General features: G+C 44.5%; 1 protein-coding gene across 1 annotated transcript; it reads right to left on the reverse strand.

Annotated features, from left to right (window-relative positions):
• Positions 1-18501: 18501 nt before the first annotated feature.
• KRT25 (keratin 25) lies at positions 18502-24579 on the reverse strand. Its single transcript, XM_037033233.1, has 8 exons — positions 24151-24579; positions 23760-23842; positions 23205-23361; positions 20846-21007; positions 20636-20761; positions 20069-20286; positions 19650-19717; positions 18502-18843 (listed from the first exon to the last, which is right to left on the reverse strand). Exons 1-8 carry the CDS (start codon positions 24577-24579, stop codon positions 18734-18736), a joined length of 1353 nt encoding a protein of 450 aa, XP_036889128.1. The 3' UTR covers positions 18502-18733.
• Between the last annotated feature and the right edge of the window lie 3347 nt (positions 24580-27926).

The following is a 27926-nucleotide window of genomic DNA, read 5'->3' on the forward strand; positions in this document are numbered from 1 at the left end:
CTTGTCTAGCGCCTTGATGTTTAGTGGATGAAAGGATTCTAGTCCCACCCATAAACACAGTTCTGTTCTGGCCTGAAGTGTTAGAATTCTTTTGCTTCTTTTTTTCCCCTTCTTTATTGTGTCAGAATTCTTTAGTAAGCATTGGTCCTGATTGTTCTGAGACATACCCACATTTCATACTCTCTTTTATTTGAAATCATGATTTTCCAACGTTCACAAGTTCATTTTTGGCGTTTCTTTCATCTGTAGAAGGAAAGCTTCAAGAACCTGGTGAGGTTCCAGTGGAAAAAATAATGTTCAGAAAAGCCGGCTTTGGGGCCTGGCACCCAGGAGTGACACGCCCCAGGAGTCCTAAATACGGAAATTCAAAAGAAACAGGCTGAACCGCAGGTCTGGACTCCCCCACTGCCACTGGACTCCGGTGTTGCCCGCGGTGACACACTGTTTTGAATAGTTCGTTATTAGCAGTTCATTTTTTACCTACAAAGAATTGTGTGAACTATACTTCACTGCAGAACACGACTTCTGTGGCAAGTGCAGAATTGTTAGCGGGGAGACCTGGGGCAGGGGGCTCCTCCTCGGTTATTGCCTCACGAGCAAGAGAATTCAGACAAGAGACCACACATATAGTGGAAATAAGATAATACGTTTATTTATGAAATACACTTTAGCAGGAGGCTGCAAGCAGGCCCCCAGCTAGTCTGAGTGCCTGACTATTGGGATTTTAGGGGTTTCATGACTGTAGCCAGCTTCTTCGGTAGGTTCCCCTCTGTCTTCTCCCCACCTCCCAGCCCCCCAGACTTTGTGATAAATGCCGTTTCAAAGCCCTTCTTCTCCAGATAGTGGACTCGATACATGCGGAATTTTAAGGGCTCCCCTCCTCCTGTATATCATGGTTTTGCTTGTGATTTTTGACACACCTGGCAATGTTGTCCAACCAGGCTCAGGATTGCTGGGTTAATGGGTGAGACGTGTCTCCCTCCCCTCCCCCTCCCCGCCTTGGCTTACTATCTATCCTGCCTAGCAGAACGATTTGCAAATACTAACCATCAACATTTTTTGGGAGATAAATGATCAGAATGTTTAAAATTTCAGATTAATATAATACTATGTTTTTAGGTTATAAGGAAAATCAAACCCTGGAAAAATATGGCATTTTGTCCCTGATTAATCCTTAGCATTGCGAATAGAATGGACTTGGGAATTCTATCTTCTGTTCACTCTAGAGTATTCTGTCCTTTTCCATATAGAAGCATGAGATCAGAACAGTTACGGGGAGTAACTGGGCGTAGAGTGTTTGCGGAGTGCCAGCAGGGGTCTCCGCGGCAGATGGTGTGGGAGAGGAAAAGCTCCAGGTTGACGTGCGCGCAGCTGCTGTATAACACCCAGCGCGTTGTCAGTCGGTGTCCACCCGTCCTGGAATTAGCAAAAAACAACACGCCTTGCCTTGCTTCACGAACACCTCGAGTCACTGATTGCTTCGGTCCTTTAGTGTGTGTTCTGTCTTCTCACCCTTTATTCTCCACCTTTTGGGTTCGTGGTTGTGTGTGTGTGTGTGTGTGTGTGAGGGGCTGTTGGTAAAAGGAGGTGTTGTCTGGGGAGGGGGAAGGGAAGGTCAGGCGAGAATCATCTGGGGACGTCCCTGCAGAGAATCATTGTTTAGGTCGGTGTCCTGATGGTGGCCCCTGTGAGCCTCACTAGCCCCAACTGCCTGAAGGAAAAAACAGAATTTGCAGCCACACGTGTCCCGAGAAGCCCCTCCCAGTGCACCCGGCTCCACCCACAAATCGGGTTCAGTCCTGTGCTACGGCCAGACACCAAAGGAGCTACAAACTGTCTGCAAAACCGGAGCTGAGCTGTGCCAGTTCTGTGACTGTTTCTCTTCCCTCACCTTTTCTCTCTTCTTTCCCTGTCGCTCCTTTCCATTCTTTCTCTTGATAGTTTTCAATTAAGCGTATCTGTTCGAAGATTTCTTCTTCTCCCCCAGCATCTGCTCAGTCATTCCATTTTGCCAAATTCTGTTTGGGGAGAAAATGACTTTGCTTCACGCTTGTGGAGGTTAAATGCTCTGGCATCTCTTTAAAGAGCTCAGTTTTTTACTTTGCCTGAAGCTCGTCAGTGTATGGAGAGTTAAGAGAATGGGCATGTGACTTTGTGGGAGCTGAGGTACTTCTGTCCTCTGGGGTCCAGAGTCAGTACAAATTGAAGCAGCACAGAGTTTTGATGATTTTTGCTTGAAAGGTCCTTTGGACCTTCATTCATATCAAACAGACAATAACTCCCTATTCAGAGAACCTACAGACACATATAAGCCAGATTGTAATGGGAACTGTTTGCTCCTATTCTGTGCCCAGCCCTAAAGTTCATATCTTCTGGAGTAAGGAGGGGAGATAGGGCAGGCGGGGGGACAGGCAGGGTGGGCAGGCAGGGTGGGCAGCAGTGTTTAGGGAAGGGGAGTTTGGAAAATGGGAGGCTGAGGATGAGTTAGGTCAACTAAACAAGCTGAACATTCCTGCAACTGCCCCTTTCTTGAAGGTGGGCTCTTCCCAGAATCCTCCCGTGATTTTAGACAGAGAAGACAGTGGCCAGCAGGTGGCGCCAAACTGCAGCTAGGACAGGTTGAAATCATGCAGCCCAAATCTGGAGTGGGTTGGCTGGCTAGCTGCACCCATTTCCCCTTGGTGTTGGAATGGATTTTTAGGAATGGATTATTAAGGTTTAAATTTTTTTTGAAAATTTTGTTTTGTTTCTCACTGTATATTATTATTATTTCTTTTTAAGTATATATATATATATATGTTTTGTTAATTATGCTATTACAGTTGAACCAACCCCCCCCGCCCCCGACCTGGTACTCCCCAATTCTTCTGGCAATCCCCCTGCTTAGTTCACGTCCATGGGTCATGCATATAAGTTCTTTGGCTACTTCATTTCCTATACTGCTCTTAACATCCCTGTCTACTCTGCACTTACCAATTTGTACTTCCCAATCTCTGTACCTTTCACCCCATTCTCCCCTTCCCCTTCCCTACTGATCTCCATATCTATGATTCTGTTTCTGTTCTGCTTGTTCGCTTAGTTTGTTTTTTACATTCCGTTGTTGATAGATGTGTCTTTTGCCATTTTATTGTTCATAGTTTTGATCTTCCTCTTTNGCAATCCCCCTGCTTAGTTCACGTCCATGGGTCATGCATATAAGTTCTTTGGCTACTTCATTTCCTATACTCTTAACATCCCTGTCTACTCTGCACTTACCAATTTGTACTTCCCAATCTCTGTACCTTTCACCCCATTCTCCCCTTCCCCTTCCCTACTGATCTCCATATCTATGATTCTGTTTCTGTTCTGCTTGTTCGCTTAGTTTGTTTTTTACATTCCGTTGTTGATAGATGTGTCTTTTGCCATTTTATTGTTCATAGTTTTGATCTTCCTCTTTTTCTTAAGTAAGTCCCATAACAGTTCATATAATAATGGCTTGGTGATGAGGAACTCCTTTAACTTTAGCTTGTCTGGAAAGCACTTTATCTGCCCTTCCGTTGTAAATGGTAGCTTTGTTGGCTAGAGTGATTGAGGTTGTAGGTCCTTGCTTTTTATCACTTTGAATGCTTATTAATAGCTCCTTCTAGCCTGCACAGTTTCTTTTGAGAAATCAGCTCACAGTCTTATGGGAACTCCTTTGTAGGTAACTCTCTGCTTTTCTCTTGCTGGTTTTAAGATTCTCTCTTTATCTTTAACCTTTGGCATTTTAATTATGATGTGCCTTGGTGTGCTCCTCTTTGGGTCCACCTTGTTTGGGACTGTGCTTCCTGGACTTGCATGTCTATGTCCTTCGCCAAATTAGGAAAGTTTTCTTTCATTATTTCTTCAAATAAGTTTTCCATTTCTTGTTCTTTCTCTTCTCCTTCTGGCACTCCTATGCTTTGAATGTTGGTATGTTTGAAGCTGTTCCAGAGGCTCCTTAACCTAGCCTTGTTTTTTTGGATTCTTTTTTCCTCTTGCTGTTTTGATTGAATATTTTTTCTTCCTTGTGTTGCAAATCATTGATTTGATTCTCAGCTTTATCCACTCCCCTGTTGATTCTCTGTAAATTTTTCTTTATTTGACTTGTATAACATTCATTTCTGCCTGAGTCTTTTTTATGCTGTTGAAGTACCCAGTGAGTTCCTTGAGCATCCTAATAACCAGTTTTTTGAACTCCGCATCTGACAGATGGCTTATCTTCATGTTGTTTAGTTCTTTTTCTGGAGTTTAGTTGTGTTCTTTTAATTGAGCCATATTTCTTTGTTTCTTTATTTTGGCAGCCTCCCTGTGTGTGTTTCTACGTACTAGGTAGAGCTGCTCTGACTCCTTATCTTGGTAGTGTGGCCTAGTGTAGAAAAGCACACCTGTAAGTTGGGTGGGGCGGAGCCTTAGGTAATCACTGAAGCAGGGCAACCCCTGTGAACCAGGTTGATGGAGTCTTGGATATGGTGTAGCTGCTCTGTGGCTCTGTGTGGGAGAGAGCTCAGGAAAGGGGCAACAGCCAATGCCTGGCCCTCTGGAGTTTTTTTCTGGGAGGAGGCTGTCCCCCAGCACTTGCCCTGATGCCAGACACTTCAGTTCTTCCCTGTACGGCACTGCTGCCCTTCCAGCTGCTGCCCTGGTCTTGCAGCCCAGAGGGAGTGAGTCTGTGTAAGTCCACTGCAGGCCCTTTAAGAGTAGATGCCTGAGAATCTCACAGTTTCTTCTGCCATGCCAATCCCCACTGGTTTTTACAGCCAGAAGTTATGTGGACTTATGTTCCTGGCACTGGAACCCTGGGCTGGGTGGTCTGGTGTGGGGCTGGGATTTCTTGCTCCCAAGGTACCCATCCCAGTTTTTACCCATCACACGTGTGTGTGGGTCTGCCTGTTACGAGCCTCTGGTCTCCATGGGTCTGTGTCTTCCCCTCTTGTGCCTGTCTGGGTGAATGTGACTTCTTTAATTCCTTGGTTATTAGACTTCTGTATGGCTTGATTTCCTGATGATTCTGGCTGACAGTTGTTTTGTAGTTTAGTTGTAATTTTTGCTGTGGTTATGCAAAGAGGTGGGCTGTGTTTCCCTACGCCATCTTGACCAAAAGTCTGTATGTTATTTTCTTGATACAGATAGATCTTCGCCTTCATGCTTTTAGATTTTTTTAAAAAAAATTAAGTGCTTTCGCCATTCCCAAAATGTATAAATATTCTTCCTTCATTTGGTGTTCCGTCCCGCGGAACAGTCAACGAGGGTCCCGAGTCTACCTGAAACGGATGTATAGGGATGGGACAAGAGGCGCGGAGAAAGGCAGCAAGACAGGTTTCTGATCAAGCCGCAAATTTTATTTTGGGCAGGGCTGTTATTTATAGAGAGGAAGGGAAAAGGGGAGGTGGTCCCGATAGGTTGTCCTGTGCATGCTCACTGCATGCTCTTGGCAACGGTTGGTGGGTGGGCGCGTGATCAGCATCTTAATTGGTAGGTAGTACTCGTGATTAAGAGATGCCTACAAGGGTGGGGGCTACCTGGCTCGGCTGCAGCATCCTGTTTGGGGCTGCCTCAGCCAAGCCCTCCTGGTGCGATTTTCTTAATGGATTGCATTCACCGTCTTTAGGCCCCAACAATTTGGAAAACATTTGCAGTCTTCAGGGGTTTTCTTTCTTATATCCTGCAGTTTCTGTGGCGTTTATTTTGACGTGTGACATGAGGAAACTATTTAACACCCTCCCTGCTCCCCCACCTTTGTTGACTAATTATTCCAGCAGCCTTATTGAATAATTTACTTTTCCACAACTGGTGTGAAAGTACCATTTCTGTGTATAGGTGGGTCTCTTTCTTGGTTTTGTTTTCAGTGACACATTGTTTTAATTGTTGGATCTTAACAGTATTTTCTTAGTTCTTGTTCCCTGGAAAGAGACTGTGAGACGGAGAGATGGGTGCAGGGGCTTATCAGGGAGTTTCTCGTGGGAGACAGACCTGTAGGGAAGGAAGGCAGGCCAGGCAGGGAAGCGGGAGAGGCCGGCTGCAGTGCTGCTTTAGTGGAGGCTTCCCCTGATCCTTTGGGGGGCGCTCTAGAGCTGGGCTGGCCCTTCAGAATTGTCCAATTTGAGGTAAAGGGGCTGCGCCTCTGCCAGTTACTTGCCCATGGCCATTCTGCTGGGAGAGAGAGAATCTTGGGCAAGGCTGCTCCCTGCTGCCCCCTGCTGCCCAGGACAATATCCAACGAGGGGCATCGCTGTGGGAAGCCAGCAGCTGGATGCATCGGCCTTGTGCGGTGTCTGCTGTATCAATATTTGGTCTGTGGAATCTGAAGGCATTCCTCGTAAATATTTCTTTAAAGACACTTGTTTCCTTATTTTCATTTGTGTTAGTGTTGTCTTTCCGTGGAGGGAGTAGATTCCTAAGGGGCAGGGTTCATCTTCATATGTGTGAATTTTGACACCATGCGAAAGCCGGAAAACTGCAGGCCTGTTGGGTATTTGATAATCATATCCTAATCATTGTTAGCATGGTTTGCACAAATATAAAACAATAACCTTTAAAAGTCAGTGTAGAACTATGAGGTACCACTTCATATCTACTAGGATTGCTGTCATAATAACAAAAAGGGACAATAACAAATGTTGGCGAGGATGTAAAGAAATCGGAACCCTCATACGCTGCGGGTGGGAATGTCAAATGGTGCGGTCGCTGTGGAAACAGCCTGGCAGCACCTCCAAGGTCAAACACAGAGTCAATATACGGCCCAGCCATAGCAACTCCGCTCCTAGATAGGTAGGCACCGCGGAGAAATGGAGACACGTGAAATGAGGCAAGTGAAAACATTTTCACGCAAACACGTGGATGTGAACATTCACAGCAGCATTAATCAGAATTGGCAACAAAGTGTAAAAAAGCCAGATGTCCCCTTGGTGAGTGGACCAATGAATCGTAGTGTTTTGCTGCGATGGAATAGGACTCCGCAGCAAAGGAATGAAGCACTGACACCTGTCACAACACGGAGGGACATTGAACACATCACGCTAAGTGAAAGAGGCCACGTATAGGAGACCATGTATGATACAGTCCCATCGGTGTGAAAGGTTTAGAATATGCGAATTTATAGGACAGGAAGTAGTTTAGCGGTTGTCTAGGGCTGGGGTGGGGGCTTGTGGGGGGAATGGGGAGCAGACTGCTAATGAGGGGGTGAAAATAGCCAAAATCGTGGCGATGGTCATACAGCTCTGTGAAGGTATTAAGCAAGAATCAGCGACCTTCAAATGGGTGAATTATATAGTATGCGAATTACATCTCGATAAAGCTGTTGTAAAAATAGTGTGTAACAAAGGAAGTACAGATAGCCGAAGTAAGGCTTGCCCTTTAGGCATTCTCTCTAAAACCAGAGTGTGTAATAAAACAGCAAAGAGTGACGGATTTGATTTGCCGCAGGTGGCAAGCTTATGGAGGCAGAACGATCAAAAAGAAAAACGCATTTTGCATTTTAAAGATGAAACCAAGTCAAAGAATGTGAGACAGTGACAGCAGCAGCCGACGCTCCCTCTCAGGCTTGTTACACCGTTACACTTCTCAGAGGCACCGTTTCCTTCTCGGGGACAGAGCACAGGTGTCCACGTCTCACTCTCACTTGAATTTTACATCAGAAACTTCGCCGACTGGAGGCGAAACCCCTTGGCCGTTATCGGTCACTGTCCTGCATCCCCTGCTTTCACTTCAATGTAAGAAAGAAACGGGGAGAATTCTAGAACTGTGGTTTTCTTGCTGTAAAGTTCAGGATGACTCCTGCTCTACCCAGTGCACAGAATCATAATAAGAATTTCACAAATTATAATTCTGTGTTCAGACACATGGCTTGATCTTTTTTTTTTTATGTGTACAGTACTATTTAGTTCATGAGACCACCTGGCGCTAAATTGGAAGATCAGCTGAATTTCGTCTGATTCAGGTGCTGCGTAGACTTCCCCGTTTTTCTATGTGTATCTGATGTTCTTGGTACGTTTTCTAAGAAATGTTACTTTTGAATGTTAAAAATGTTACTTTTATATATAATTGTTTATAAAACTACGTAGACCCTATCTTTATCACCCATTACTCACGATTCTATTATTTGTTATTAAATTTAGTATTATATCCAGTTATTAATTCTACCTATTTGTTCTATCACTATTTTTTATTTATAATCATATAATTTATTATTCTGTTATTTACCTTCTGCTGTGTCATACATTTCATTATTCTATTATTATCTTATTTATACTTTACACTTGCTAATAAGTCAACTTTTGTCAATTATTAATTAATCTTGCAAAAAACACTGCTAGATTGTGGGAATAAAACCGAAAGGTCACATTCCCTGATCTTAAAGAACTCATGTAGACTTTTTTATTGTATTTTGCATGATCACAGCAAGTTTTCTCTTCTGTAATTTTCACAATGTTGAGATAGTGCCAGAAAAATAATGTGTGTGTTTTTTTCTACTGAAAAACAATAGAGGTTACTTACTGTCCAATGGTTGACCTCGTTGCAGACTCCTGGTTGCCGTGGCTGGTTTATCATCTCCTTGCGCTTAGCTGCCCTAGTTAGAGACCCAGTTTCCGTGTAAGTGTGGTCCTAGCGTCTCACTCTGCCATCCGACTGCGTACTTCACACCACCTTCTGTCACGGACTCGCAGCTGCGACAGAAACTCAGGTGATCTCCCCCGGTTTGTGCAGCTGCCCCGCTGCTGTTGCTTGGACCCCGTCTGCCATCTGCTCCCGAAGGCTTGTGCCACCTCCAACGGGCCCGACTGCCCAAATTCCTTTCCGCCACGAAGCTGTCGGGACCAAGGTGGGAGATGCCGGAGAAGAGAACATCTCTGTCGCTGCTGTTCGATGCTCCAAGTCATTCTGGAGCGCGAATGTCACGTGCGGGGTGTCCGTTCTACGTTACATTCTACACAAGCACCAGGGACAGTGTGTTGATAGTTATGCAGCATTTCAGCTGAGCTACATGTCGTTGAAATGGGCGATTGTGGAATTTTTTAATCATTTAGAACATTTTATAGGAAAATACACTCAAGTTCCAAAAAGTCAGCATGGCACGGTGCCTCAAGATGCCTGGAGCCATAGTTTTGTGATCTTAGCTCCCCAGTTATTACCAGCTGTGTGATACTGAGAAAGTTAGTGAACATTTTTGTGCCTTGGTTTCCTCATCTGTAAAATGGAGACACTAGTTCCTATTTCACAGGGTTATCATAGGATTAAACAAGTTATGTTTCTGCAGGACCAGGAGCGGTATTTGGCATACGGCAAGTATGAAATGTGTTAGTTCCATAGAACAGTTTTATGAAGAAGTCTTGGAATACATCCACTCCCCTTTATGGAAATGGAAAACAAAAACATCTCACTTCTTATTTACTGCCGACTTTTCTTCTCCCAAGGTAAAATATTTAACATACACACGTGCACAAGACTGATGTCAACATCTGCATGCCACATTGCCCATTACCAAGTTGCCCAGACAGGAGAGAGTAATGTTACTATAATGTTATAAATTACAGGTTCCCATGCATGGGTGTTATATGAAGACGAGACACCTCATCAGAGAACCAGCACATTAGGGCGAGAAGCCTCATCACAGACAGGGTGTGTCCAATATGTTAGCTTTTCTTGGAAAGATCGTTAACTCTGGAACGATTTAGTGATCACAAGGATACTCTCACTGTCCAGAGGTCAAGAGTCTGCATTAGGCGTGTCGCTGCCTCTTCCGGCCACTAGAGGCCACCTGCACGCCTTGGCGGTGGCCCCTTCTCTGCCTTCAGCACCAGCACTTCGAGTCTCGGAATCTCTCTCTGGCTCTGTCCCCTGCACCCGCTTCTGAACCGAAGACTGATTTTGTTTCTAATGACAAATTGATGTAATCAGTCAATAAGCCCTTGCCTTTCTAAAAGTAGTTCTGGGACTTTAATCTCTAGAAGCAGTTACCTAAAAAATAAAAAGTGAAGTGTTGTAATGCCTTATTTTTATTTTAAAATCTCAGGCCCACAACACGATGGCCTGTGGGAAAGAGGCTAAGGACTGTAGGTCTCTTGGTTGACACATCCGTTCTTTGATGACTGGATAATATTTGCTGTGTTCTGGGCCTAGACCGAGTCTGTATTGATTTTGATTTTCAGATCAGCGTCTCATTTATTCTGTATCCTGGTAACTGGGCTTCCAGAGGGTGGGCTTTTCATGTGGAAAGAGCCCACCGTTGCAGACACCAGACTTCCCATCATCTGGGAGAGTTTATCACCATGGAAACCTCCATCTATATCTACACTCCGCCTCTAATCTGCACCATGTCATTGTTCACAAATCTGTTCTCAGGCTTCATCGGATTCAAGACTTTTTGCTCCTTTAAATAAGACATTCTTTTTTGTTTAATCCCTTCTGCTATTCATGCCTCTTGCATTCCTACATCACTTCTGTAGTCTTTAACCACACTCATGTACATTGCTGTGATCAAATAATTACTAGAGTTGTGAGGGGCAGTCAGAAAATTTTACAAAGAAGGAAACTGAAGCTCAGAAGTTATGCTTTCCTTTTTTAAAAGATTTTATTTATTTATCTTTAAAGGGGAAAGGAAGGAGAAAGGGAGAGAAATATCAGTGTATGGTTGCCTCTCGTGCATTCCCTACTGGGAACTGGCCTGCAACCCAGGCATGTGCCCTGACTGGGAATCGAACCTCGATCGTGTGGTTCACAGGCCCGAACTCAATCCACTGAGCTACACCAGCCGGGGCTGCTTTTCTGCGTATAATACATTTCATTGCTGAGAGGACCAGGGTTAGACCCTGAACCTCCTGAGTTCCCCCGACACTCATCTCACCACACAAGAGTAAGTTCGCCGTTGACACACTCTTCTCACTGTGCGCCCCTGAGGGGCACCCCCGGACCACCCAGATCCCAGGCCCAAGGGGGTCACAGCTGAAGAGATGAGGGTGATGAGTAAAAAGCATGGATCTTCTAGTTTTCAAAATCCCTCACACAGGAAACTCAGCGCTCTCTCTTAAATGCTGTCTCTTTATAGCAGTTTACAAATTATCATAAGATATTTCATATTTTGTAATGTTTAATTACTTTGGGAAAGAAAACCTCCTTGTCCACGCACATGTGTGACAGACTGTGTAGCAAATTTTAAAAAAATAAAGTTTTCATGATAATATTTTCTTATTGTTTACTGCAAAGGCACCTGAAAGCCCCTTTCTTTCGGATGGTTCAAGCTTGGTAAAAGTTATGAGTAGGCGAACTTCCCGTGAAATTTACCAATTTTCCCATGACTCTCTAGCAAGCACACCGATCTCATTCACCTGGAAGTATTCAGCCTCTGTTTTAGTGACTGTTTTAAAAATGAAGTGAATTTCATTTACCTTCTGTTCATCTGATCAGTGGCATAAAATTGAACATTTTAAATTTACATGAAAGGGAAGTTTACATCTATTCATTTCTATGTTTGGCCATGTTTTAAAAAACATTTTATATGAAATCAGTTTTTGTGGGATGAGTTTCCAGGGATGGAGTGTTCTGAAATCCTCTCCAAACTCATGAGGTCGTATGTCGGGGGTGAAGACCACTGGGCTGGCAGTTTGCAGACTGACAGGTGCTAATTATCAGAAAGGGACTGTAAGACAGAGCTCCCTCTGCAGATGGGCTTCCCCGTGAGCTACGCTGGACTGCGGAGCCTGGGCATCAGGGTGTGCGGAGGACCCGAGCGTGGCGTGCTCATGCACCCTCAGGGATAAGCGTTCTGAGAGACAAAGGTGCAGAAGCAGAGCTCTCTCCCGTCTTGGGGCCCTGCCGTGAGATCCCTTGCCCAGTGCAGGGCTGACTCATTAGGCTGATGCACAGACCCCACCAGGGGTGTCAAACTCATTTTCACCGGGGGCCACATCAGCCTGGCGGCTGCCTTCAAAGGTAATTTTGGGACTGTATAACTCCTTAACAGTTAAGCGAGAGCTCAGTACTGCCACTGGGTAGAAACAAGGTGCTGGGTGGGATAACACAAGGTAGAGGGCCAGATTTGAGGCTTGTATTTGCCACCTGTGCCCTACCTGTTCCAAAGAAAGGGCTGGCCCTTGCCCAGCTCCTGGAGATCACCTGTGAGCCTTGGAACATCCTGCCTGATAAGAGTGTAACCTGAAATATAAAGGCATCAGGGTGGCATTAACATTTATATGCTACTTTAATTTTTATAATTCTTTGGAGATGCAGATATTTCATGCCCATGGTGTGATTTATGACTGCACAGTATCAGTTTGACTCCTATAGGGTCTGGAGATTGAGAAACAAAGGTGAGTCATATGGGTGCCCCATGCTGATGTGAGCGACCCCCAGTAAAAACCCTGGACACCAAGGTCTGCCTCTCTGGTTGGCAATACTTCGTGTGTGTCTTCACACATAACTTCTGGGATGAATACATGCTATTTAGTATGATTTCACTGTGCAAAAACAGTTGAAGCTTATGCTTTGTGGCTTGTGTACTCAGCCCCTACATGGCTTTTGTCTGGTGATTTTAATCTAACCATTCCCTGTAATAAACCATAGCTGTGAGTGTAACAGCTTTTTCTGAGTTCTGTGAGTCCTAGTAAGCCATCGAACCTAAGGACGGCCTGGGGCCCCCAGGCCACCTCTGCAGATGACAGCTTCCAAATAGATGACAACTTCCAGCATCGTGAGACTTGGGAGGATTGATGGCTTGCTGAAGAGCATCCGATTATAGTGGAGAGGGCTCGTGCCCAAGGTTCTGCATGCGGTTTTGTAGATAGGTATTAAAGAATCACAAAAATCAAATCAGTGTATAAATGTCAAGACTACCCTGATACCTATACACTTTTGGTTGTATTTTAAAGTGACTCCATCCTCTAGATAATTAAAAAATTATAGCTATGTCCTCTCCGAATATAAATATACCCCTTTTTTCATCAAGCAGATAGAAGACCCTGCTGAACCAAGGCGTCCTGCTTCTCCTCCTTTTCTGGAAACCGTTCAGCTACGTCCTGCCTTACTCACTGGTTCAAGCACGGTCACCCCCTGAGCAGGGACGTGTTGGCCAGGCTGGCACTGAGTCCCTGCGGGCCTGTGCGCATCGGAGGGTGGGATCAGGAGCTGCGCTCTCCACTTTCTTTGTAGACTTGCCATTTCGGCAACACCTTCATTGGAATGAGGTCATTTTCCTCCCGAGGGCTTTCTGGTTGGCTGATTTATTCAGTTCGTCACCTGAGGCTGATGGCAAAGTGGGGGAAATTATCATCCACCTTTTGAAGGATTGGTAAGATGATCTCTCTCATTCTGAGTACTGGGGATGACTCTGGATCAGCCTCTTCATCCCTTGGGCCTCAGGGACATGATGGAGAAACTTGGCCTGGACTTGATCATCTCTAAGTTCTCTTGTGCCTTTCAAATTCCCCGATATCATGATTTTAATTTTTATAATTTTTATTGAATTTATTGGGGTGGCACTGGTTAACAAAACCCCACAAGTTTCAATTGTACAACTCTAATTTTTACATTTTTATTTCTTCATCATATCAGCTACATTGACTGAGGGCTTAGTAAGAACCAGACACTTTTCAAAGGACATAGGTTGGACATTTAATCCTCACAATACCTCCCTGGAGTACATATTATTCTAATCCCCATTTTACAGGTAAGGAAATCAGGTAAGAACAGTTAGATCACTTGCCCAAGAACACACAGACACAAAGGGGTAGAAATTATTTCGAATCCCGGCAGTTCACGGCCCGATCTCTGAATCGCTCCTCAATGCCTCCTTCCCTAACAAATTAGGTTAGAGAATCGGTTTGTCTTTGTTAGTTTGATTTTTATTTTTTTAAAGGTTTATTTTTATTCTCATTTGAGAGAGAGGCGAAGGTAAGGAGAGAGAGAAACCTCGATCATTTGCCACGTGTCCTGGCTGGGATCTAATCTACAACCCAGGCATGTGCCCCAACCAGGAATCAAACCCGTAACATGTTGGTGTATGAGATGATGCTCCAACCAACTGAGCCACTCTGGCCAGGGCTGTTAGTTTGATTTTTAATGAGGTGAACCTGAGACAGATGTCGAAGCTGGTGGCCCCTGACCTGCCAGCTGAGGGCGGGACCACTCAGCTGCAGTCCAGATTGTCACAGGGCTCCTGCCCTGGCCACTTTCTCTGATCAGTTTCTGGCCTTGAAACTGACCATCTAGAATTATGAAACATAGTTGTCGATACCAGACCATTTCTGAGCCTATAAATGGTTCCTTAAGTCTTTTCTCAGAATGTGGATAAAGAAAAAAAAAGGGAAATAGATAAAAACCAGTTATAGTGTTCAAAATATTTAACAACTGTGTAGTGTGGGCATCGATGAATCAGGATGAACTTGCCCCTGCCAAGTCCGGGGTGGGGTCCTGGAGGCCCCTGCTGTGCCTCTGGGTTTGGTGGCTTCAGTTACCAGGTCCCGACGACAACCCTGGGCCCAGCGTTGAGGGCATTCACGGGGGCTCTGGGCAGTGGAGTTTTAATGACAAGAACCAGGCTTGTGGTGGTCTTCCCTGCAGTCTCGCCGTAATGTGTGCACACATTCCCTCTCACGGACTCAGCTTTGGGAGTGGAGTGTGGGCTGGGCACCCCAGTGCAGGACGTGACCTGTCAGAGCCTCAGAGCAACCTTCTGTGATAACAACTGTCAGCTGGGAGTGGGGAGGAGTGTGCGTGTCAGAGTATCTGGCGGGTCTGGCACGATGAGCTCATGTCTGTCCAGAGGGGACGCACATTGAAGACAGCCCAGGAGACTTGCTTTATGACATTACCCAGACAATTGCCAGTTTTTGCAGTATAACCTTGTAACGATGGGATCATTTCTTGTCATAATACCAGTTATGGGCAAAATTTTTGCCTACATTATCTTAGAAAAAGTATTATATAACCGTTCCCCCAAAACTGATGGTCTCATTCTCTTGCATTCATTTTCACAGATGCCTTTTGGATATTTATTATGCTAAGCAAGGTATAGGTTGGCGCAATCCACATTTATTTTGGCACCTCAAAGTTTCAATGATTAATTTTTAAAATTTCTTTTAGGCCTTAGGTGCAGCTTTGAATTGTTTCAGCACAAGCCCGAGTCATGTCATTCGCTCACTCAGTGCTGCAACTCGTCCCGTGCTGGGTGCTGAGGGCTCAGAGAGGGTAGAGATCGCCCCTGCTCTCAAGAGCTTACAGTCCGCCAAATCCCGAGATAGATGGGACGTAATAGGCAATGACAGCACAGGGTGAGGTTGTGGTCCTGGGTGCTATGGAGTGGGTATTCTGGGAGGATTTCTTACGGAGAATAAATAGGGGTCTTCGCCCTGGCTGGTGTGGCTCAGTGGACTGAATCCCAGCCTGCGAACCAGAGGGTCCCCAGTTCAGTTCCCAGTCAGGGCACATGCCTGGGTTGTGGGCTGGGTCCCTGGGGGCATGTGAGAGGCAAGTGATCCGTGTATCTCTTGCAAGTCAATGTTTCTTTCTCTCTCTCTCTCTTCCTTCCTTCCCCTCTCTCTAAAAATAAATAAATAAAATCTTTAAAAAAAAAGTAGGAGTCTTCAAGGCCAGGCCACGCCTCCTCCACGTCTCGTGGGGGTCACTCCAAGAGGCTCGCTGCTTCCACTCCTGCCTTCCTACATATAATCCATTCTCCACTCAGCAACCAGAGTGATTTTTCTAGATTGATAGAATTATCCGGTCTGAACCTCTCACGGCTTCCGACTGAGCTTTGAATAAAGCCCAGCTTCCTCCGTGGCCTCACTCGAACCTCCCACCTCCCTGCCCGCTTTGCCCCAGCCACACCGGCCACACTTCTGGAGCAGGCCAGCCTTCTTCCTGCTAGCCCGAGGGGCCTTGCACTAGCCGTCCACGGAGCTTCTCATAAGTGGCTCTTTCTCATTCATTTGGGCCTCGGCTCAAATCTCATCCCCTTTGAAAAGTCTCCAACGACTGCCCATCTAAAGGAGCCACCTGACCCCTATATTAATCATGCTTTTTATTTTCTGTATTTTATGATGTTTTGACATCTTAAGCAGCTTGCTGGCTCCGGGCTAGCCAGTTTGACGGCAAAGGCCCTGCTGGAAGCATGTGTTTCATATGCAAACCACCCAGGCCTGAGTCTACAGCCCCGCGGTCTCATCTAACTCGCACACATCAAGCCCGTATTTCCCTGCCCTACCTCATCCCAGGGCAGCGTGCCCGACCACTAGAGGGCGCTCTACAGCGCAAAGCCCAAGGAATTTATTCTAATTGGCCACTTCTAAACTTTGTATTCCGCCTTTCCGTTCCTGCAGAATCCCCAGTAAAGGCTTAAACCTCGCCTTTCCCCAGCTTCTTTCTGCTTCTTGACCAACACTGGTGTTCGCCGCGTGGCCCTGCGTGTCGTGACGTGCCCCCTCTTCATCGGGAAACGTAGGTAACAAGAACCTTCTTTCAGTGGCGTTGGCCTTCCCACGTCCTCACTCCTCTGTGCTTCTAAATGAATTCTACCTGTAACTTGAAGGCCACCCACAGACAACCGCTCTGTCTCTTGTCTTCAAGGCACTTAGCAGCATCTGGAGTCCTTTTGTCTGTCACCTTGCCCGTGCCCTGGCTCCCTCCTTATTATGGAAGCCCCGTGAAAGCAGGAGCAGGGTTTGTCTGTATTCCCATAGGTCCTCAGCCCCTAGAATTGTAGGGGGCACCTACTTAATTTTTGTGTGACCAAATCAATGAGCAGTAGACACGAGTATTGCCTCTGGCCACACGAACCTATCTGCATTCCTCTACGAAGGCAAGAAAGGAGGGGAGACTGAGTTGGAATGATTCCACACCAGAAATATGAAAGCTCCGGTTGGACATGCGCAGTTACTGTGCGCGAGCACGCTCCAGGTGGCGTAGGGACATGCGTTCTAAAGGGACAGATCAGAGAGGTTTGCGGAGACAAGGTTAGGATTATTACAGACCAGGTTCGACGCTGCCCCTCCTTCCTCCTGCGCTGGTCCTGTAACTGAATAGAAACCCACCATCTGGGCAGTTTTATTGCCTAGGTCTGTGTGAATATACCTCTAAGCCTAAGACAGGACAGCTACATTTTATAAGGTTTGGTTTCCTCCTAAAGTAAGACCCTATCTGGTAAGACATCCGTGTTAACACCCGAAAACTCTCAGAGTGGCTGTGAGCGGACTCCCCAGGGAACCACAAAGGCGGTGGGGACAGCGGCGGAGGCGCGGAAGGAAGAGGGCCCTCCGTTAGGGAGCGGTGCGGACGCACGGATTACCGTGGGTGGACCCAGGCTCTGCAAGCGTCCCCCGAACGCTGTCTTCTTTGTATGATATAACGATCATCAAATTTCAAAAACTGAGCTTTCAAAATGAGGTAAAATTATTCCCAACTGTAGAGTTTTACTGCTGAGAGAATTCCTGATTGTTGTTATTTAATCAATAGGAACAGGGGCATAGAACCCAAGTTGGCATAACACCAAACAGGAGTTTCCGTCTGCTGAAAATACTCCCCGTCCGGGGAGTGTCTGTTATGCTCACATTTGTTGAGAAAGCTGCATTTCTGAGAGCTCGTGAATTTTGTCTAAGACGCCATGCTTTTGTTTCAGGTAATCTAATGGGGCACATCGCTAGACAGTTTCATTCTAGTGGCCGCTGGCTAAGGCTGCATTAGAAATAGACAATGAAAGTAATTCAAGGATAATCATAGCGCCCTTAATGAACCCCAGTTATCTTTTCTGCTTGATATTTTCAGATGGAGCTTGAAATCAAATTTTCACGGATGGATTATAATATGGGTAATCCATCCACAGAGGACCGAGGGTCAACTAAGTCTCTAGGGGTAATGTTTGATCTAGGAAATCATTTTTAGTCCATTTAATTTTCCCCCTTTATTAGAGATGAGTCCATTAGTGACAAGAGTTATAAACATCAGGTATACTTTGTAATACAAGTGAGTGATTCTGTTAATAGAGCTTGAATTTTTGTTTTAAGTCCCTTATTTTTGGAATATTGTTTAAATATATTTTCAAAAGGGGAATTATATTTAAAAATGAATCATTATAAATATCAAATATTAATAAATCGGCACTTGAGTGCTTTTCAATAAGTATACTTCATAGTCATTTGTTCAATCTTTATAATAACCATTTGAGAGAAATACTCTTGCAATCCCCATTTTACACATGAACCTGAAATGTATACATTTATCTACTATGAAGGGAGAATAAACTTGCTATTAAGTCAGAGTATGGCAAGTCAGGGATTTAAGTGAAAGTATTTTTATTCATTCTGTCTTTGTCTCATTTTGAATTTTTGGGGAAAACCTCTTGAAAAGTTAGATGGAAATCTCTCAAATTTTTTAAAGCTTTCATACAAATTAAAAGCTGTTGGGTGTTCACAGACACGAACGTACCACAGACACGAACGTTTTAAATGTAAGACGACACCGTCAGTGATAACTTGCTGAAGAAAGAAGGTTTATTGAGCACAAAGAATTGACATTATTTTCAATAAGGTAGTCAAATACGCCGTCCTATTTGACATAGGCGACATTCTTCCAGGTGACTAGGGAGATACCACTATTGATTGCTAGAGATTATATTTCAGTAACAGAAAGATGAAGAGACAGATTTTGTGTTAGACTTGCTCATTTTCTCAGGATGGATCGATGATGCCATGCCTGCTCTTCTCGGAAAGTAGTTGGCATACGCTGGCTCTGTGTCTCAGCAATTAGTAGACTAGTTGCTTTGGGACTTCTCTTCCAGGGAGTGGAGCCTGGTGCTCAGTATTTTGCTGCGTTGGTCTACTTCCTCAAGAACTTTCTTAACCACTATGGGTTTGGCTGGATCTAAAAATTAAAGTTTAAAGGAAGATTTTAGAGACTTGAGAAAAGATGACTAGGGTCCCAATAGCTAGAATGTGGAAGCAACAAGTGTCCATTAATGGTGAATGGATCCAAAATATGGTATAAACACACAAGGGAATATGATTAAGCTCTAAAAAAGAAAGGGCATTCTGACACATGCCCTCTTGAGGACATTATGCTAAGTGAAATAACCCAGTCACAGAAAGACAGATGCTAAATGGTTCCACTTATAGGAGGTATGTGGAGTAGAGAAATTCGCACAGAAAGCAGAGTGGTGGGAGCGGGGGTGGGGGGCAGGGAACGGAGAGTTGTCGTTTAACGGACGTAGGGTTTCAGTTTCTGAAGATGAGGAGAGTTCTAGGAATGGGTGGTGGGGATGGCTGCACAAGAATGTGAGTGCACATAAAGCCACCAAATTGTACACACAGAAATGTGAGTAAGTTTTATGTTCTGCACCTTTTACCATAATAAACTTTTAAAAAAATGATAAGAAATTATAGGAGCAATAGAATTTTTATATAAACTATGCAGTAAACACAAATACTTAGACTCATGTTTAGTGAATTCTGATTTCGTGATTAACTAAAAACGCGGTGATGTGTTACTCTGTTTAAAATGAGCACACCTCACTGAAGGTAGCCATCTAGCAGACACTGACATCTACTACAAATCTTTATTGTACCTGTTCTTATATATATGAGATGTATATTCTGGCAATATAAAAGCAAACAAGCCAAGCATTGAAAATGAAGTAGGAACGCATAGAAATAGATTTGACTTGGAATTACCTTTGGCTTGACTTCCTGTATTTCCAAGTCCATAATCTTTGGACTTGTGGCCTCCAGACTTGCAAGCCCTGTGAACACATGTTGTTGAAACGTTACAAAGGAGTGAGTTGGAGAGAGCCCTTCAGATCTAGACCCACTGTTCCGTTTTCTTTGGATGTTTGGTGAGAACATTTTAGTGGGTTATGCCTGCTTTAGTATCAATAGGTGGTTTTTAAATTTTTATCCTGTAAATACATGGTTTGTTGCATTTTGGTTTTGCAGGATGTTGCTAATTCATATCTTAGTAGTAAGGATATTGTGTCAAATGCTTAGTGTCTATGACAATAAATGTGTTCATATCAGTTTATGAGCACTTTCCAGAGACCTAAGTTTCATGTAGATTTCAGTATATTTACTTCCTGGAAAATTATTTTGCTTACCCATCATCTCCACCAATGAGGAGACAGTAGGTCTCGATTTCCTTCTCCAGGTGGACCTTGATGTCCAGCAGCTGCTCGTATTCCAGCTTCTGGCCCTCGGTCTCGGTTCTGACCTGGTGCAGCTGCTCCTCCAGGGCCCCGATCTGAGCCTGGATCTGGGCCAGCTGCGCACAGTAGTTGCCTTCCGTCTCGGTCAAGGAGCACTCCAGGGAGTGTTTCTGAAAGGAAACGATGAAGAAACTGAGATGGATATCCAGATACACAAACTTGCTTTGGCATATGACTTTCTCCTCTTGTTAACTTTGCTTATAATTGTTTTAGATTTTGCATTGACAGATGGTTAAGAAGGCCGTGGCACCCTTAAAATGAGCAAGTCTTTTAGATAGAATAAACATAAAGACCTTGATGTTGCTGTTTTGGCCGTTCCATATAAAATCTTATTCTTCGTGCTTTAATTACATAAAATAATATATGGATGTATTCTCAACATAGTTAAGAAATTGAAAACCAACTGTCACATATTTGAAACAATAACCTAGGAGATGGTAAGCAGTTGTCCCTTCCTACCGTGGCTAGGAGAGACTGAAGTTCAATTTCCAGCGTTTGGAGATTGCGCTTCATCTCAGTCAGCTCATTCCGGGCAGAGGTCGTGGCTCCCACATCCTCAGAGATCTGCTGTTGCAGCGAAGCGCTCTGAAAGGTCCAAGTGAGGGAGCAAATCTTAGTTGTGGGAACAGCACCAAGATGCAGCAGGCTTGTTTCTGGGACAAGACTCACCTTCTCGTTGAACCAGGCCTCTGCATCCCGGCGATTCTGCTCCGCGAGGGCTTCGTACTCAGCCCGCATATTGTTCAGCAGGACCGTGAGGTCCACCCCGGGCGCCGCGTTCATCTCCACGTTCACATTGCCCCCCGCGGCGCACTGCAGAACTTGCATTTCCTAGAGGCAGAAAAGCATGCAGCTCAGCTATGCTGGGACCTCATACAGAGTCTAGAAGCTTAGCTTCAGAAGGGTTCTCAGCCTGCCCCTGGTTGCATCTCCCAGGCCGTGTGGTGAGCTCTCTCTACTTTTTATATTTCCTGTGCAGTGGACATAACTTTCAAATGACAGGAAACTCACTGAAAGAGGCTGTTGCGTTTTGGGAGCTTTAATTGCTCCAGAGGCCTGTCTTAGGGTGAACCCAATTGCCTCTCATAAACTCCAATTCTTCAGTTGGTTTTAGTTCTGCTGCACAGAAAAGGTACTTAATTCCTTTTCCAAATGGAAGTCCTTAAAATATTTAGAATGAGTGATCCATCATCTCTTACTCTCTTCCTTGATGGCTTAAATGTCTCCACCTTCGTGGAGTGGCCATTATTCTACTTCAACACGAGCTTTGATGGGGCTCTCCATCAGCTCTGTCCTGAGCACAGCGTGGCTGTGGGGGACAGGCTGAGTTTGCGTAATTCCAAACAGCTGCAATCATTATGAATGAATAAATTTTGCTTACATACTTATTTATAATTACAAACTTATTTATTTATCATTAGTAAAGGAAGACCATCCTCTTCTAAAGAACCCTAGCTACCTATTAAGCCATTATGCTCACACAGGACATTTATTACAAAGTCCATCATTATAGTGTCTTGATGGACTTTGGTGTCAAACCAGTCTCTGTGAATTTTGGCTCTGCCCTGTAGTAGCGAGGTGAACTTGGGAACGTTGCTTAATTTCAAGTCTCAACTTTCTTATCTGAAAACTGAGGATAAAAATATATCCCTCTCTGTGCCGTTGAAAGATGTGAGAGAGTAATAAGATCGACAAAACTACCTCCCATACAAATACTGAATAAATGCTAGTTATTATGGTCATTATCATCGTTACAGAGGCTGGAATGAGTTTTGTGTATTAGTTCCTATCATTCCACCCGAGGTGTGTGCCGTGGGGATGCGGTGAGTCAGTTCTAAGATTGCGGATGGCGGCCATCCCTGCCGAGACCCTTGTCCAGAGTGAACCAATGCAGATCAGCTGCCCGCTCTGCTGCAGGACCCTCCCCCACCCCCGTCCGGGCCTGGGTTGGTCCTAATGGCAATAACGAGGCTCTCTTTCCTCCCGGCACCAAGCCCCTCTGGTGAGTCTAGCTTTTGTTCCTCCCGGGGGGTTCCCATGCCTTCTCTATCTCTGGGTGGGGTTTTTACTTCTCAGGATTTAGGGAAAACTTCCTTAGTTCAAACAGAAGAAGACAAAGAAAAAGATGCATGGGAGTTGGCCTGTGAGTTCTTAAAAAAATTAATTGTGCTCAGTACATAAAAAAGTGTGTTAACTACCAAGGGGTTGTAGCTGTACTTGAACCCGTGTATTTATATCATTGCAGTTCTTCAGATAGTTAGGGTTACAAGACAGCCTCACAACTAACCAAGCAGCACTTTTAGCTTGATCTTCTCCCTTAAGCCTTTTGCTTGACTAAAGAAGTGTTTGGCTGTTTAAGAATATCAAATTCCTTTTTAAAGAAGGGAGGTGTTCTCAGGAAACAGTAGTTCTGAAAACAATCACAGAGGCGTGTCCGGTTATAATGGCTGTATTTTCTGATTTAGAATCTCGCTTCCCACGCTGACCACTTTGGACATGTGCTGTTTGTTTGGAAGTGTGATTTTTGATGTAACAGTTCAAAATTTCAGTCTCATTGTTTTTATAGCCATACCTATGAAGAATATGTATCGATGTTAAGTCTATGTACTTTTTGTGTGGATGGAGAAAATGTATGAGTGCTTTAAGTCTGCCACTGTTACAAGAAATTTAGAGCTAGTTTCCTCAGGCTGTTCTTAAAGTATGTATCTTTTTATCTAATTAGGTGTAATCTTTTAAGTGTGCCATTTTAACTTAGCTCTAATTATCTAGCCAAACACTGCTCTTGTCATCGAGATTGGACTGGAAAACATGATTCTTTTTTTTTCCCGTGGGAAATGATGAGAGAGTGAGGGTGAATCTGTGCAAATACTTCACCACTTCTAAAGACAACTTAGGCCTCATGTCTGTCTGACAATGGATCGTTAGGACCGCTTTCTTGTTTAAGAAGTCAAGTACATTGCCACCTGTCAGGTAGACAGAGTGTGCAGGGGGCAGGGTTGGGGGGCAAATGTAGACGTTCAGCTCTTACCTCTTTATGGTTCTTTTTGAGGTAGGTCATCTCCTCACTCAGGGTTTCATACTGAATCTCCAGGTCTGTCCTGCACAGGGTGATTTCATCCAGAACTCTGCGCAGTCCATTGACATCGGTCTCTACACTCTGGTGAAGTGCCAGCTCATTTTCATACCTTAAAGAGTGTGAATGATTTTCCAACTTGTCACACGGTTGGAGAAACAGTCACCAATTCGTGATCGAACCCTAGAGACCTGGAATTTTAAAGTGGCGGATTTGGCCACGGGAGACATTTTCAAAGTTTATTGCATGATAGTTATTACTTTCTTTACGGCATTTCTTTGACAGACAAAGAACGAGGGTATTCAACACTACTTTGATAGCCGTTCATACTTTATATTTCATGACAAAAGCATAAAAAAGCCGTAACATTCTGTTTATTTTAAATCCAAGTGTTTGACCGTGTTGCAATAAGAGTTGGTTAATATTTAATGGAGGGAGCAAAAAATAAATTCCGTGTAATGCGTCACATTAATCTCCGTGGATTCTCTCACTCTGTAAGAGTCTACTTACTTGAGTCTGAAATCATCAGCGGTCAGCCTGGCATTATCGATCTGGAGAACAGCATTAGCGTTGCTGGTGGTGGAAGCAATGATCTGGAAATGCGGAATTCGATTTTTTAAAGGCAATTCATCACAATCCATAAAAAACCCTAAAAGTGGGTTTTTTTAACATTAGGAAATGGAAATGATAAAAATTAATGTGGTTACTAGATAGTGACATTTGAAACTGTGAGGTTAACCAACAGAATCTACTTAATGCTCATTTCCAGTGCTACATTGAAATTCCTTTCAAGAAGTGACAAGTCAGGATGATAAATATTTTCAGTATTCAGTGAGGAGAGAGCAAAAGAGTATTTAGAAATGTAAGTTCACAGAAATGACTTTGAACTGTAATTTCCTACCTGACTTTTGAGATCATCGATTATGGGAAGGTATCTACTGTAGTCATGATCCAGCCCCCGGCAAGAGCCAGGCCCAAACTTCTCATACCAGCCCTTGATCTTCTGCTCTAGGTCCGCATTGGCCTCCTCCAGAGCACGCACGTTGTCCAGGTAGGACGCCAGGCGGTCGTTGAGGTTCTGCATGGTCACCTTCTCATTGCCCGAAAGGAGGCCCCCCTCGTTCACAGTGAAGCCAGCGCAGGAATTGCTTCCTCCCGCGTTTCCTCCCAGTGCGTTGCCCCCGAAGGCACAGGAGAAGCCACTGCCAATTCCAGGCACTCCGCAAGCATTTCCAGCCCCGAAGGCCGCTCCCCCGCTGGAGAGCCGGAGAGACCCTGTGGTGGGGCGGGGACAGGCCCTCCGGGAGCCGCTGGAAAGTCGAAGAGACATGGTACCCGAGGATTGCCGCGCAGAGCCGTAAGCTGGAACGGAGTGCCTTCTCCTCTCGGCTGCGGAGTTTGCCTTTTTATACACAGTTCTCAAGTGTGTTCTGGATGGTATTCTGCCTACACAGGGTGAAACGCGGCTTGCCAGCCTCAGCAAGTTAGCATAATTGGATGATTTTCCCTAATTAGTAACTAACTTTGCTGGGCTCACTTCTGTAGGAGGACAGTTGCCCTCAGGTGGGTGGTTATCTGGGAAATGGGTCTGGGTGGAACAATTTCAGGCTCCTTATTTCATTTGAAAATCGTGAGTGAGTCATTCTTCACTTCCCTCCTTAGAAGATAAAACTCAACCGTCCACCGCGCCAGAAAAATCTGGCGTCATGGTGTTGGGCTCTGTACGTCAAGGCAGATTTTGATGTTTCTGAGACTTGTTCTTGTTTTCTTGTCACAATTGTTTCCACGGGAGTAGGGCACAGCCTGGGATCACGGTTTCCCCAACCTGGTCTTTGAATGACCCACACACTCCTGCGGCTGCTTCCGATGGGCAGTGACTTCCATTTTTGCTGACGTGCATCATCTTGTGTTGACACTTCTGTCTAGGGACAGCTGCCTTCTCTTATCCATTTCGGTAATTAGGAACACACCCCTAATTGCTGCTATGGGTTGTGGGGGTGTGGAAGGACATGAACCTACTTCCTGACCCAGCCAAAGTTGAAGCAAACCCAGAAGGAAATGTTTTATCTGTTTTTACTTCCCCGTGGTGTAGCTTGAGTGAAAGTCAGTAAATGAACTATTTACTGGGTGAGGATCCTCATATATTTATTGAACATCCTAGATATTATGGACATTTTTGAAAAATCTGGGCATTGGCTTATGGACAAAACGTCCACATTGATGTGATACTGTTGTGAACATGTGGATTCATCCATGCACTTATTTAACAAGTATTGCCCTGGCTGGGGTAGCTCAGTGGATTGAGCACAGACCTGCGAACCAGAGGATCGAGGTTCAATTCCCAGTCAGGGCACATGCCTGGGTTGCAGGCCAGTTCCCTGCAGGCCAACTCCCAGCAGGGGATGCACAAAAGGCAACCATACATTGATGTTTCTCTCCCTCTCTCCTTCCCCTCTAAAAAGGTAAATAAATAAATAAAATCTTTAAAAAACAAAACAAAAACAAAAACAAGTATTTATGAAACACCTACGCCCGTCACTGTTTTCTGAGCAGTTGAGATACATAACACTGTGCGTTGTTTCTCTTCTTGTGACTGGCTTATTTCCCTGAGCATAATGTCTTCAAAGTTGTATCGTGTGTCAGGATTTCCTCTCTTTAAAGGCTGGATAATGTGCCATGGCATGTACGTAGACATCATATTGTGTTTATCCGTTCGACAGTAGGGGGGACACGTGGGTTGCCTCCACCTTTTGGCGGTTGCGAAAAATGCTGGTATGAACACGACACCCACCGTTTTACTCTCTACATGGAAACATTCTTGATGTAAATGAATCATGAGGTCTCTGAGAGTAGGGAGTAAAATGCTGAAGTTCTTTCTCACCTTCTTCTCTCTTCTGTCCTCCTTATGCCCTCAGGTAACTGCAGCTGAGCCTTCTAGATGGTTTTCCACGTGTTTGCGTATGTACGTAGCATGTAAACCCACCTATGCCACAGATGAGTCATCTCTGTGATATGTGTTGTTCTGTAACTTGCTTTACTTTACATGCCTTAGAGCATGAATAGGTAGGTACCTGATGTGATCAAAACTGCTGGATAGACCCCCCATTTTTAACTGAGTGATAGCTACCCACAGCAAAGACTCCTTTCCCCAGCATTCTTTGCAGCTAATTGTGGTTGTGTGATTAAGCTAGCCAATGTGATGTAAACAGAACATATGTGGTATATTCTAGAAACTTTATCTAAGATGAAGCTGACACAAGTCATCATCCCATCTTCTCCCACCCCGCTGCATTGAGTGTGGTGGCTGGGTATGATGGTCGGAGCTTCGTCTGGGACCATGAGTCAAGGCTAAACTCGGGCTGTAGCAGAGTGGAAGCTAAAAGGAACTCGGGTCTCTGAGGATGCTCTGGTGCAAAACTATCATCCAGGCCCTGAATAGCTCACCTCTGAATTTATGCGTGGGAAAGAAATAAAGTTCTATTTGTGCGAAGTCCTGTTGTTTTGCTACTGTTGCTCAGGGCCAAACCTACTGTTTTAACTGCTCTCTTACCAGGGAACTTTCAGACTGTTTCCAACTTTGCCGTTATTAATAATGCTGAATATGTTCACATTTTTCTTTAGGACATGTCTTCAATTTTTTTTGTCAGCTCTTTTTCAGTAGGTTTATTGAGGTTTAGTATATGCATAGTAAAATTCATCTGAGTTTTGACAGATGCATGGTCATGTGACCCCCACTGTAACCGAGATGCAGGACAGTTCGTTACCCCGCCCCCAAACCCCTTGTATCCTTTGTCATGGACCTGTCTCACAGTCCCAGCTCCAGGAAAGTGCTGGCCAGTTTTTTACGTCTGTAACTCCGTTTATGCCAGAACATCAGATACATGGAACTATACAGTACACACCCCTGAGAAAGATTACATGCAAAGAACCTGAGAAAAGGAAGAAGAGAAAAACAAATTGTAGCCTATTTATTTTTAAGAACAGAAGTGAACCATCTCCGTGGGTAATTTAGCCTGTGGGATTTTGCAAAGGCAGGTCTTTAAAAGTAACAACCCCTCTTCCCCCATTATGCTGCTTTAGAAGGCACCCGTTGCTCCATTGTAATATTGCTTGTTTTGGAGGGCTTGTCTTCAAATGAGCGGACCCTCAGTGCAAGGACGTTGCTGAGTTGATTTAGTTCCTCGACCACTGTTTTAATAAGTTTCTCCTTTGGAGTCTAAAATAAAACAAATGAAACTTTAGTGTCCATTATCAATGGGGTTGAAAGGTATTTACTTATGATGGGTAAGCTTTTTAAAAATGATGTTTGCAAGTGTGTAGTCAATGGAGATATTGACATACTGTGTTTGAAGTCCCTATTTAAGGAGGCCTGGGCTGTCCTTCTTGGATTCAGAGCAGTGGGTGTTTGAAAGCATGAATGAAACATGGATTAAAACACGTAAGTGACAGGCAAGCACAGGTCTGAAGCAAAAATACGTCTTCTTTTAAACACTGGCTTGCCCTAGTTTTGTGATTTAAAATAAAGCAGCTCTAGCCCTGGCTGGTGTGGCTCAGTGGATTGAGTTCCTGCCTGCAAAGTAAAATAAAGCAGCTCTAATATCAAAGCATTAAAACTGTAAAATTGATAGGTTCTTAGTAAAAAAAAGGTATTGGGAGATTGGTTCCCCATTTCAGTAA

The sequence above is a fragment of the Sturnira hondurensis genome, unplaced genomic scaffold, assembly GCF_014824575.4.
Source record: "Sturnira hondurensis isolate 20B ecotype Veracruz unplaced genomic scaffold, ASM1482457v3 Scaffold0021632, whole genome shotgun sequence".
Lineage (NCBI taxonomy): Eukaryota > Metazoa > Chordata > Mammalia > Chiroptera > Phyllostomidae > Sturnira > Sturnira hondurensis.

Excerpts from the sequence above, each read along its gene's own strand:
- KRT25 (XM_037033233.1), bottom strand. The coding sequence starts at position 24,579 with ATGTCTCTTCGACTTTCCAGCGGCTCCCGGAGGGCCTGTCCCCGCCCC. Across the intron at positions 20,287-20,635 it reads TTCAGTCTCTCCTAGCCACG|AAACACTCCCTGGAGTGCTC; the intron begins GTAGGAAGGGAC and ends GTTTCCTTTCAG. Across the intron at positions 18,844-19,649 it reads TACAGGAAGTCAAGCCAAAG|ATCCAGCCAAACCCATAGTG; the intron begins GTAATTCCAAGT and ends TTTAATTTTTAG.